General features: G+C 36.9%; 1 protein-coding gene across 1 annotated transcript; it reads right to left on the bottom strand.

The window, feature by feature from the left end:
* Positions 1–9,351: 9,351 nt before the first annotated feature.
* LOC108986601 (aluminum-activated malate transporter 10-like) lies at positions 9,352–12,294 on the bottom strand. The gene is made up of 6 exons (XM_018959272.1): positions 11,955–12,294; positions 11,705–11,845; positions 11,324–11,596; positions 10,245–10,363; positions 10,005–10,148; positions 9,352–9,846 (listed from the first exon to the last, which is right to left on the bottom strand). Exons 1-6 carry the CDS (start codon positions 12,292–12,294, stop codon positions 9,352–9,354), a joined length of 1,512 nt encoding a protein of 503 aa, XP_018814817.1.
* Positions 12,295–13,763: the final 1,469 nt, after the last annotated feature.

The following is a 13,763-nucleotide window of genomic DNA, read 5'->3' as shown; positions in this document are numbered from 1 at the left end:
TGTGCTGTGCATGAAATGATATATTATGCTCTGTTTGCCAAATAAATGAAGGTAGTAGCGATGGGTGCAGAGTAGTGTAATTTGAATTTTGCACTTATAATGGTCTGTCGAGGGGCAAGAATTTTTCTTTCGTTTCATCATTTCCTTTTCTATTCTCTTTTTCTTATGCTTTTTACCTGTATGTGAAATGGCAAAATTGTCAGATCGTATTAGTTCAATGGTCTATGAAAATAATTCAACATCAAAGAGCCAGGGATGTATATGTGTGTATAATTTGTGAATAGCAAGTCTATTGTTTTGCCACCTACGCTGAATCAAAGGCCATGGCTACAATATCCACTATCACCTATTGGCCGTAACATTGTATACCTCTTAAGGACTAGGAAAAGGTTGCAACGTGTGTGATCAGGGACGGTGAATGATAATCAACTCAATCCAATAAAAATTCTTCAAATGATAGGAAAAGTGAAGCCATCAGAAGTATTTATTTTCTTTCATGTAGTTGGTTTCATGAACAGTATAAACACTTTTTAAACTGACGGTGGTTTGATAATTTTTTTAAAAAGTGGCGGGATTCGTACGTTATAAAGTATGTTTGGATATTAAAAACAAAACTTGAAACGCGGCTAGCCACCCAGAACGCTCTAGCCGCCTTGGGGGGGCCACCAAGGAGGCTCAGATCGAGGCAACCATCGATGGTGGCTAGGGTGGCTCCCCAGGGGCACCAACGGTTGGTTGTGTGTGCAATGTGCTTTTTTTATATAAATTTCTTTTCAAGATGAATTTTGAGGTTTTGAGTATTTGAAAAAGAATTAATCTTTTTATTAGTCATTATTCACTATCAACACTCCACGTCTTATCAAAAAAAAGGAAAAAGCTATCAAGTGTGGGGATGAATAATGATTTATGTATAACAAAGCCTTTTGAAAAAACATGGAATCTTATAGATGTTTGGAAACAAAACTCATCTCATCTCAACTCAATTCATTTTCTTCATAAATATAATTCAAATACAAATATTTTCAAATTAATTATTATAATTTTTTTAAATTTTTTTTTTAAAAAATAATTCAACTTTTTTTAATCTCAAAATAAAAATAACATTAAAGAAATTATATTCTAACAATAATTTAACTTTATAATATTTCTATTTTAACTTATTCTCTCATTTTTTAAAAATTAATAAATATTTAATTTAAACTATTTTATTATTATTTATAAATTATTTTTTAGAAAAATAAATTATCTCATATCTAAATAAATTAGATCCAACTCGTCAAAAGACTCTTTTTAGAGAACAACAGAAGAGAGATGAAGTAGTGACAAAAAAAAATAAAGAAAATGTCGGGAGAAAAATAATGATGGGACGGAGAAATTAGAAAAGGGTGCGGCTACTCTGCCGCCCCATCTTGACCGCTGGGCGGTAGTTTTTTTTTTTTCTTTTTTTTCATATTTTTTAAATATATTTAAATACATTTAAAAAATAAAAAAATACATCAATACATTTAAAATCACTTTCTTAATCACCAAGTAAAAAAAAATAATAATAAAAAAATAAAAAAAGACAAACAGTTAAATAGAGGTGTCAAATAGAGTGGGCATAGTAGTGTTTTTCATTAGAAAAGCAAGTCAGGCTCGTCTAGGACTGTTTATTCGGGTTCCAGTCCGAAAATTTGAGTATATCCAAATTGAAACTCTGGTTGAAACTTGAAACCTGATCCGAATTAGTCCAAATCAGACCCAAGCTTGAACCCAGATGAAGCGGTTTTAAAAGTTTCCGGGTTATAACCGTTGTCTTTTTTTTTTTTTAACAAATCTGCCTTCTGTCTTCTAAAGCTTTGTCAGGTCAGGTGATGTGATTTGCTACTTGACTCTCTTGTAACGGTCGGTTTAATCTATGCTATAGTAGTTAGTAACGTCTTTTTTTTTTGATAATTTTCAGCTCTTTTCATTTCTTTTCTTTTTTTTTTTAAATTAGCTCTTTTCATTTCGGGCGATGAGATTTGCTACTTAACTTTCTTGTACGGTCACTCTAGTCAAAGGTATCGCAAACCTCTATTCGTTGCCAAACATGGTTAATACAAAGTCGGTTAATTGTATGCTGTGCAATCGAAAAAACACGGGTTTTACCATTTCACCCCAGTTATTTTTTAGCTGCTCGTATATCTCGCAAAACCTCTCGTGTTTTTGCTTTTTCTATACCTCTTTATAATCTGTGGAGGGTTGTTCCGGCTATAAAAAACATCAAAACATTAAATAAAAAACATAAAAAAAGAAAAAAGAGAAAAGAGTACCCGAGTTTAAACTCAAATTCCAGATTGGGTATACCCAAACTTTTCTACGTGGGTATTGGCCTAGATTTGTTTATGATCGGAACCTGGTTATCTGGATTTCAGTCTTGGTAGGAAAAAAAATCTGACCCGGACGATCAGGCCTAGGCATGCCAATAATGAGTGGAATAAAGTTGTCATCCCTACCACTCATAGGGCCAGGGATAAAAAGGGATCAGATCGGACGAAAAATAGAACTTCTTCAGCTTCTTCAACCTAGCGACGAGAGCTGCAACAAGAATATATCCTCTAGCAAATAAATCTTCGACTTCTATTGTACAATGAGAAATGAGAGACTATAAAATACTTATGTTATAGTGGATTTTTCTTCTTTAAATGCCCATGGACGTAGGCATTGTGCCGAATCACATAAATCTGTATCTCTTTCTCCTTTATTTTTCTTACATTTATTTTCTATTTATCGCCATGAATGTACGCATCGACGCAATACATCCATATTGGACCACTGGTGGGGGCTCCAAGCCACACAGATTGAGGCCCGAAGCAATGTCGTGAGCCTATAATGATTTTTTATCCTATTCCGACATGTTATGTGATTTTTTGGCATGAACATTTGGCACCATCTGTGGGATCAACTGATTCTCTACACTGGAAGATGGAGAAGGATATTTTTCGGCTTTTGAAACTTTCTCTGAAGGATCAGATAATTTTTTCCATATAAGTGTTCTCAACTTCTCGCCTATTATTTTATTAAGAACATTGTTACCAAAAATTGCCTTTCTTTGCCCATGCGGTTAAATGATTTGTACATTTAAGTGCACAGTGCATAAAGCACATGCACCCAGGAAGAGAGTTTCTTGGTCATATAATCAAGTGTACTGTGCATTTAAGTGCACAGTGCATAAAAGGACATGCACCCGGAAAGAGTTTCTCGGCCATATAATCAAAGTGTATTGTGCATTTGAGTGTGTAGTAATGTGGCATGCACAATGAGTTTATGTGCTCTATGTGTGTGGGCAAGCACCCACTGTGCATGGCATGCACAAGGGCATTACGAGTGCATGTTACTGTTCACCCAGAAGGTCCACGATGGCCAACCGTGGACAAGATGGTTTCTGTTTCGGACGTTATGGCCCCCGTCGGCGAGGGTCGTGCACAAGGAGGCTCATGACAGCCTGTTTTGAGCCCAATGAACCAACCGGCGGCCACCGTGTGGACTGCCGGCCCTCTTTGATAACCCCAGGTGGTCGCTAACAATAGAGGCAACGTCTGTCACCCCAATCGTGTGGTCAACACCACCCTGCCCTACACGACCATGGTTCCGATGAGGCCTCGACCAACTCCTTTAGAGGCGGCATTCGCCATTCAACATGTGCACGGTAATGCATGTGGTCGAAGTTACTCGGACATGGCCATCACATGGATCGCCGACATCGTCTGTGCCCTCCGGGGTATACATGTACACAAAGACCTAACGACGGGCAACGTACAACGTCGTGCACCAGATGGGAGTCCATTTCCAGTGGCTCTTGTGGGTTAGTGGTTGCCCGCCAGTTACCACTAGGACCATTGACAATCTTTGTCGGCGACAGGGTACTCCACAACTGAGCTTGCTCCTTGGCCGCCCTTGCAAGCAACTAGCTCACCATGCCCCTATGACAAGCGCCACTTTGCACATTCATGATGTAGGCAAAACTTGCCCAGCCATACCTCTACTCACCCAGGGTGGGTTGCTTGGCCATAAATTCCGTGACCAACCATGAGTTGAACAGCCACGGTCTTGCCATGCACCCTTTTGCCGAGACACATGTATCACGGCCCAAGCTTGGAACTCCTCGGCTAGCTTTTCCCTCAACTGGGGCTTGCGTTGCTCGGCCAGCATGGCGGGTAACTCCCTGCCCGATCATAAGATGACCAGCACTTGAGTCGCTCGGCCAGTGTCTTGTCCAGCACTACACCCCTCGGTCAAGACCCAAACTCCTCGACAAAAACAAGCTCCTCGCCAACCTTGCCTGGCCAAAAGTTGGCTTGCCCCATGGCTGCTCCGTCAGTGCATTGCCAGGCCAAGTCTCCTCAATCACAACAGAAGCTCGACCACACGGGGTACACAGCCCCAAGATGATGCTTAGCCAAAGTGAATTTTCTCGGCACGTTGCATGAGACATGCAGCGGTCAGTACTTCATACTTGCCCACAATGACATTTCCTTGGCCACATACATCTTCCACTTCGACTTACTCGGCCACAAGCACCACAACCTTACTTGCTTAGATTCGTGCATCAAGGCCACACATAATTCCTTACACATGACTTCCTCGGCCTCAGTGGTTCTCTAGCCACACAATTGCAAAACAAAGAAGCTCAGACATGAAGTCTCTCAACCACTATCAAGACGACCCGCCGCATGAAGTTACACGGCCAAAGAGAGATGCCGTGATGATCACACGTTGCATTTATCCAACCCAGGTGATCAAAGCCACACAATATGTGTTGGTCAATTTACTTGGTGCTCCACGGAGTTCCAACAAAGATTCACATGCTCCAAAAAATGAACTTTGCGTGGAGATACGGTAAAAAAACTTGAGAAAAACACAACAAGCAACCAACAGCGGACAACTTCAATCAAGCGAAGATCGACTACAGCGGCAGCTAAACTGCTTCAAGTTTGTCTACCTTAAAATTTATGTGAATTTTATTTTTACTAACAAAATTGCTTCATGTGGTGTGAAACACCGGCTACATGCCCCACTCGGGCATCACTCAGGCGTCTTAATATGCCTCCATCAGAATAAATTGTTTGGCATCGCTGGCACCCAAATTTTCATCATCATCAAAACATGGCTTCCCACAGAAGTCAGCGACACACCTCTAACCTTCGCCATGCTCTAGCAAAGCGATTTAGGTTTGCAAATCTCACATTTGTGATTTGGGTTATTTACCCTAACTGAGTTGGCCTTTTTAGCATGGACATATGTATTCTTCAACAAAGCTGAGTCCCTTGACTCGTTGCGATGAGAAGTCGAACACAAGTCCCTTGATTTGCCGACCTTCGCTCCAAAAAAGTCGAGTCTCTTGACTCGCCACAAAGTTGGGCTGGGCACAAGTCCAATGACTTGCCTAGATGGCCAGTCGGACGCAAGTCCCTCAACTTGTTGACCTTCGTGCCATCAAGTCGAGTCCCTTAACTTGCCACGAAGTTGGACCGGGCACAAGTCTCTTAACTCTCCCAGACGGTGAGTCGGACACAAGTCCCTTGACTTGCTGACTTTCGTGCCATCAAGCTGAGTCCCTTGACTTGTCCAGATGGCCAGTCGGACACAAGTCCATCGACTTGCCGACCTTCGTTGCATCAAGCCGAGTCCTTTGATTCGCCACAAAGTTAGGCTAGGCACAAGTCCCTTGACTTGCCCCGATAGTCAGTTAGACACAAGTCCCTTAACTTGCTGACCTTCGTGCTATCAAACCAAGTCCATTAAATCGCCATGAAGTTGGGCCGAGCACAAGTACCTTGACTTGCCCAAATGGTTAGTTAGACACAAGTCCTTTGAATTCTCCAGACGACTAGTCAGACACAAGTCTCTTGATTTTTCGACTTTCATGCCATCAAGTCGAGTCCCTTGACTCATCACGAAGCTGGGTCGGGGATAAGTCCATTGACTTGCTGACCCTAGCACCAGCAAAGATGAGTCATTGGACTCGCTTCTAGACAACAATACTAGCACAACATGTTCTGTAACAAACGCCGAGTGTTACACTTGTGCCACAATCGCTGTCGGCGGGTTACATTCGGGAACAAGCCTCCAAGCTCCACAACCGCCTTGCACGGGATACCTTCGAAAACGAGTCAACGGGCTTGACCACTACCTAAGATGGACCTAGAGGGTTCACGGGCTCCCTAACCATTTAGAGCGGGTTACCACCAACAAACATCAATAACGAAACGGGAATAACAACTGCGATTCACATCGAGGGGCAAAAAGCCAGCAATGCCATCGGAATTAAAAAAAAAAAAAAATAACTGACATCATTGCTACCTATCAAGCAAACGATTATAAAAATGAACTAACGGACAGGAAAGGTCAAGGATCGCTCGACCCTACCCGTTCCTCGCCGAGAGTCAATAGGCGGGTCAGGTTGCTCAACTGCCCAACCTCCCTCGCAAAGAACTCATGGTAGGGAAAGGTTAGGGACCACTCGGCCTCCCAGGCAACCAATAGTCGTGCAAGTGACTTGACTGCCTAATCCTCGTGCTCAAAGTTGAGCTCCGCGCTTGCACCTTAAGCGATCGAGCCCATCTTCGGCCAAAGCCGAGCTCTATGCATGCATCTTATGCGGTCGAGCCCATCTTCGACCAAAACTAAGCTTCACGCTTGCACCTTATGCAGTCCAACCGATCTCTAGCCAAAGGTGAACTCCGCACTCGCACTTGACAAGGTTGAACCCATCTCCCGCCAAAACTGAACTCCACACTCACACCTGAGACGATCAAGTGCACCTGCCAGAATTTATTTCTTTACGAATTTCAACGGACTGTCTTTATAGTATATTTTATCTTAGAAATTCTCAAGACCTTCTTTTTAAGCAAATCGACTTTAAGAATTGCCGGCAACTAAGCTGCATAAAATATCCCAGGCCCAGATAAACTAGGTCTAGCCCATCAATGGGCCCTCAATAGAGAAAAACAGAAGGAGAGAGGAAAAAGAGACAATGAGGGGATAAGGGAAAATAAGATGTTAGAGAGAAAATAAGTTAGAGACGAAAAGAAAGAGAAAACGGAGAAATGAAAGAAAGCAAGTCAGACACGCCAATGAGGAGTGGAATAAAGCTGCCATCCTTCACCACTCCCAAGGTTAGGGATAGAAATGGATAAGACTGGACAAGAAATGGGACATCTTCAGCTTCTTCAACCTAGCGACAAGAGCTCCAGAACAAAGATCTCCTCAAGCAAATAGATCTTTGACTTTTATTATACAATGAGAAATGAGAGATTATGAGAGACTGTAAAATACTCATGTTATTGTAGATTTCTTCTCCCCAAACGCTCGTGGATGTAGACAGTATGCCAAATCATGTAAATCTGCATGTCTCCCTCTCTTTTATTTTCCCAGCATTTATTTTTCATTGCCATGGATGTATATACCGACGCCATACAACCGCACTGTACCACTGCCGAGGGCTCTAGACCACAATAATGAAGGCCTAAAACGTTGATGTTGGCCGAGAATGATTTTTTATCCTATTCCGGTATGTTGTACGATTTTTTGGCATTAACAATATTATTACTATTCACAAAATTCTCATCTCATCCCATTCTCCAAGCATCCCCTAAGCCTAATTTGGATTGCAAAGTCCTCTCAACTCAACTCATCTGATCTCAATATCTAAACACCACAAACACAAACACTTTTAAATTTCAAATCTTTATTTTTTTTTTTATCTAATCACTAAAATTTTTCCAAACTTCCAAAAAAAAAAAAAAAAAAAAAAAATTCAATTTTTTCAAATTGGAAAACAAAAATAATATTAAAAAAAATAATCTTTTAATATTTTTATTTAATTTTTTCTCTTCCATTTCTCAAAACTCTATAAAATATATTAACTCAAACAATTTCACTACTATTTACAAGTTATTTCACTGTTATTCACATTTTATTTCATCTCATCTCATCTCATCTCACTTTCCGAAACCTTAATATTATATATATATATATATATATATATATATATATATATTTGTATGTTTAGAATAGAGGGAGAACTAGTACGGACACGAGCAATTTACTACAATAAAAATATTATTGTTTTTTCAATTTGATTATACCTAAGATAAAGCAATAGTCAACAATTTTTTTTAAAAGATAAAGTTTATTATGAACTTGTGCACGCACCACTTGTCTTCTAATTGTGTCCCTATACTATTCTTGATAATATATATATATATATATATATATATATTTATATTATCCATGTACGTGGTATATAATTTTTCAAGGTATGAAATATCGATTATTTGAAATCATATCATCGACTATTTCATTATAGTTCTATTAAATGAGTTTAAGTAATATATTATTTAATATGCCATTGAATATAAATTATAAAATAATAAAATAATAATTTTAATTTATATTAAATCATGAATTGAATGAGAAATAAAAGTTAATTAAGTTACTAATTCACGTTTAAAATTAATAGCCTCTTAGATTTCCTAATGGATGTATTTTTCTCACTTGTTCTTTTTTATTTTTGTAATGACTAGATTCATGAATCTTTCTCGATTTTAAAATAAGTTAATTAACCTTTCAGTTGAGATGCTTGATCATGACCATAATTACTTTGATGCACTATTTAAAGAGTCATTGATCGATCCTTCTCTTAACTCAAGTAAAGTTAGTGAGGTTTCTCATCGATATATAGCATAGAAACAAATGTGAACAAGGAGAGTAAAGATGCAATTAATTAGTTTTTAAACTAAAGTTTTGGAGATCAAAGTGTTACGTACATTGGCACTCGTTTAAAAGTTATAGTACGCAGTTAATTATTATATATATATATATATATATATATAAATGGCTTTTTGATATGTTGATTTCATTACGTACATAGAGTATTTTTATTTTATCACTTTAATTAGTTATATGTCTGTACGTTATATATAAAGTGATCAGCACTTCCACTCTTCTATCAGACTTAACCTTAATATAGTTTTATTTTGAGTGCTGCTAGGGTGCCACACAACAGTGACGGTTGGGCGTGCTCATAGACAAAATTCTATTTTTTAATTTTAATTTTTTATATTTTTTTAAAAAATGTAAAAAAATAGCAATACGCTAATATAGTCACTTCTTATTTAGTAAAAGAAAAAAATATAAAAAAAAAATTAAATACATGAGCGGCCAAAATAAGTGGACAACGGCATAATAACATTATTCTCTTTTATTTTTTATCCTAAGAAATCTCTCTATATATATAGAGTGGAAAGCATATATATAAACTGAGCCAGTTCCTATCAAAAGACAGAAAATTCATTTTCCCGTTACCCAATAGAGAAATACTATTCTTCATCTTAAATTTTGTGGAATCTTCGTAGTTTCATCATCTTGTGCATCCGAGGTTGGCTCCTTAGTGGTTTTCTTTTGATTGGGTTTTTCATCCATAGTAAGCTTGAATTTTGCAAGGTCTGCCAACTGGTCTACTGCATTTGCAATTTCTTTGACTCGTGCTGCAATCTCAATCAACAAAGATACTAGAGTTGCCAACGGAAGAAATTCCACGATAAGTGGTAAGGTTGTTTTTGTGACGGGTTCCCTATTGGCTTCATTAATGGGAGCTTCCAGTGTTGACAGCTCTGCGGGTTCAGTGACAGAATTAGGAACAGATTTCAATGCGTCTTCAAGTTCTTGCACAGCAAAGTTCATCTCTCCAATCAAGAAATCTATCTTGGATGATTTGGTGGTATTTTCTATTGTAAGGGCCAATTCTTTTAGGACATCCGAATAACAGGAGCTCAATGCCATGCATGCATCCCTGAGATGCTTCTTTAGATGCTCTGGTGCCTGTAAAAAACCACAAATATTTTTGGAATTCATATTGCAAGAAAAACTAAGAAAATATTTATGGTGTTAAAATGTGTAAGCAAAATTACAAATACCATATAAATCAACAGTTTTTCTAAAAACCTGACGATTCTTATTCCAGCTAAGACGTGGTTAACCTGATTTTTTGAGTTTACGGAACTGTTGAGAGCCTCGACGCAATAGGCACAGTTACGCATTGTGGCCCCAACCTTGAGGTATTGTTTCCATGGATGTCGGAAGTTGAACCGATCATGCCCAGGTTCCCATGTTGCCAACTTGGCCTAGAAAATTGGAAAAAGTAAAACGATTGAGCAGTCAAATTGTATCACTGCTAGCAAATTGACCCCACTAGGCTGAGATTTAGTTAGCAGCCCTACCATGGATTCTTCAGTTCCCTTGCAATTAAGCACACATTTATAGCCTTGTATTCTTTTACTGTCATCTTTCTCACTTTCTGGCACAGTTTTGTCTTCCTCGAAGTACTCGGTCACACATCCTGTTAAGTTTAAAGTTGACAGAGAAACAGCAGCTCCAATGGTTTTTATAAAATATACTTTCTTTAAAATATAAGAAAAATAGTCAAAATCTATTCTATTGAATCATCTATTCTATTTTTATTTTACATTTAATTACAATAAATCTTCTACACATAGAGGTTACTGTTCATTCTGCTAAATAATTTTTTATTATTTCTCTCTCATTTCATCATCTTTTTTTTTTATTTTTTTTATCTTATTTTTATTTTAACCCTTTTTTATCACTTTTGCACAGGCCCCACTCTCTTATCTCTCTTCTACTCTCTAGCACTCAATTTATAGTTTCTTCAACTTTTATGCATGCATAAGTTTTGATATGGTTAATAATAAAGACAAATATTTTTTTATCGTTTTACTCTTTTTTTTAAGTAATTTAAAATATTATGTTATACATAAAGAAATATTATAAATATCAAAATATATGATGTATAGAAACATAGAAACATATTTGAAATATATGATGTGTAGAGAATATAATATTTGAAATAAGTAAAAAAGATTAAAAAATATAATATTTAAATGATATAAAGAAAAAATAAATAAGCTGATGTATGATGTATTATAAAAGTTAATATATAAAATAGAAAAAATAAATTTTGATGATGTATTTAAAAGGATAAGATAAATAAGTATTGAGAGTGCTCTATTGATATTTTCAAAAAAAAAAAAAAAAAAAAAAAAAGAGTGCTCTATTGATGTAGAAAATTAAGAAGAAAGATCTCCTCGAGTCCGGAGAGACTCAAGTAGAAGAAAAATATACACGACTACAACATTTATTACTGTTCCTATAATTTTTTTGAGGAGCATAATTAACTGATTCATATGTCAATTTCTCTCCAATTTGTAACGCTCAATGTTCTGATAAGAACTTAAAAAGATATTGATCTGAAAATTGGAGTGTATGTTCATGCATATTATACCTTCAAGGGAGTCGGCAAGTTTTCCTAGGTTACGAAAGATCAAGAGGTGGAGCTCAGTGCCGGACCAAATGGGATAGATGAGAATGGAGATAACGATGCAAAGAGAGGTCCCAATGGCAATAGTTGATAATCTTTGGTGTCCCAACTGAAACACTTCATCCGCACGATACCCAGAAACTGAAACTAAGCTGAAGGTGAGGATGAAGATCATGGTACCATAGTCAAAATGGGTTTTCACAGATGGAATAAATCGAGAGAAAGTTGCTGCCGAAGCTGCATGCAACCAAAACAAAGGAAAGTATAAGCTTCTTTATTTTTTTCCAGGAATTCTCAATTGGCAAAGAAAATTATCCAAGAAAACACATGCAAGTACGTATGTACCAAAGAAGAAAACTGAAACTCCAACAAGCATGGGCTCAAAAGTTTCTCCTGATTTGCATGCAATCCACTGAACGCCTAAAGCAAGAGATCCAGCAAGAAAAGTCCCTATTACTCTATTAACGCACTTGTAGAGTGTCGCACCTGCGCCGAAATAACGTTATTTATGTAATACATCAGAAGTGATGATGATTACAAAAGACATAGAAGAAAAGCGTATCTAGGAATTTGAATGTATTTTTGGAGTACTAACCCACATTCGATTCAAAAACAACGACAACCGTCATAATTGCCCACATAGCATTCCCTCCAAGACCGTCGTACAAAGGCCTCATATAGTAAAAAAGTGAAACGAGGAAAAGGGTCAACCCTACTTTGACACCGTGGATGACTTTCTTAGGTTCTGCAACCCCTAAATTCCAAGCATTTTCTAAGAACCTCAAAACCATCAAGATGAACCTGCCAAGAAGACCCTTTAACCCAACCCAAGTTTTGTCCAGAATCCCAGATTCTGGGACCAACACCTTCGATTTCCCGTCTGGGAAATTGATCCTCCATTCCAGTTTCTCCGACAGGTCATTTTCCTTCACCATTTTGGACAAGACTAAGAAAAATTATATATGAATCGGAGGTTGCTGCTAGGGAGACTTGATTGCCATTGTATTGGACGGATTAGGCTTTTATGGTTTCTGTTTCTTACAATATGGCTAGGCTGCTATGTTATACGTTGTTGCCAATCAAGTGTGTGTATTATATATGCAGTCGATAGTGGCGCTTGATTAATCAAATTGCTTAAAATAAGTACTCCACGAGTGAATCATGAATCTGTGATTATTTTAGCACGAATGCCTTCAATTAGAGGAGAACAGAAAGTGCGAAGATAAATTAAATAAATTGATCGGCGCCTGATCTGGTGGTGCTTTCTGTCCTTTTAGGGCAAGTTTGTTTTGGCAAATCATTTATTTGTTAGGATGTAGAGATAGCTAAGATAAGTTGAGAATATTTGTGAATAGTAATGAGGTGATCTCAACTCACCTCTCAATTCAAGCTCCTTCAACAGGATGTTGTGTAACGTGTTGTGTACAACGTCGGCTATCACTTGTAGAGATTTAGCGCTAGCCTCAGTTTGGATTGAAAATTCATTTCTTCTTATCATTATAATTTTTTTTAAATTTTTATACAAAATATAATAAATAATTCAATTTTTTTAAATCTCATAATAATAATATTAAAAAAATAATAGTCTAAAGAATATTTTATTCAACTCATCTCTGAATTCAAACGGAACCTAGCTAGTTATCAAATATGATATTCCAAGAGTAAAAATAAAATAAAATAATAATAAAAACAAAAACAAAAAACATATATAAACGAAGAAACAAAATGGAAATTCACATTGTTAGGTGGACTTACGTACTGAAAGTTCTGCACACAGATGCGTATTTCGATTTCGTAGATGTTTAATTATAATTACCATATGAAGATGGGTTTAATAAATGATTTAATTTCGGGCTTAGCCTTTCAATTCCCAATGGTTGGTCGCTATTTTAAAGATGTTTTTCATAAGTTTTAGTTTTTAATTTATTTTATTATAAATGTGTATTTTGATTTTGCGTGGATGAATCTATTTTACTTACCATAAAAATACTGACGTGACACCTTTTGGTTGAAGGGTGCAATAGTCACTATTTTAAAATTAATTGATCTTCCTAATAAAGTATTAAATGGACAAAGGTACAAATGTTTAGTGATTTCAATAACTAATTAAGTTATTTATATAAGAGTTTTATTTAAACTCTATGTCTCACACACCCATATTAGGTTTAGAATAGATCAATAGTTATCACTTAATTGATGAGTCACAACGGAATAAAATTAACTCCAATGAGATAAGATTAAATCTATATGTAATCACAGTGAGACACAAAGCCTTTATATTTCTTAATGATTAAAAATCTATAAATAGTACTGATGGGTTAAGGGTTCTCACCTACAACATTATTTTGCCTCTAACTATCGGGAGATACTCAGAGATAAAATTGTTAGGGTGATCCTTCTCTTA

This window comes from Juglans regia, chromosome 7 (genome assembly GCF_001411555.2).
Source record: "Juglans regia cultivar Chandler chromosome 7, Walnut 2.0, whole genome shotgun sequence".
In the NCBI taxonomy this organism is placed as follows: Eukaryota; Viridiplantae; Streptophyta; class Magnoliopsida; order Fagales; family Juglandaceae; genus Juglans; species Juglans regia.
The sequence above is the reverse complement of the archived record's forward strand: the minus strand, read 5'-3'. Positions and strand labels throughout refer to the sequence as shown.

What these genes read in the sequence shown, in the direction of transcription:
- LOC108986601 (XM_018959272.1), bottom strand. Translation starts at nt 12,294, where the DNA reads ATGGTGAAGGAAAATGACCTGTCGGAGAAACTGGAATGGAGGATCAAT. An exon ending in ACTTGCCGACTCCCTTGAAG is followed by an intron (nt 10,364 to 11,323) that starts GTATAATATGCA and finishes TAAACTTAACAG; the next exon opens with GATGTGTGACCGAGTACTTC. An exon ending in CCGTAAACTCAAAAAATCAG is followed by an intron (nt 9,847 to 10,004) that starts GTTAACCACGTC and finishes GGTTTTTTACAG; the next exon opens with GCACCAGAGCATCTAAAGAA.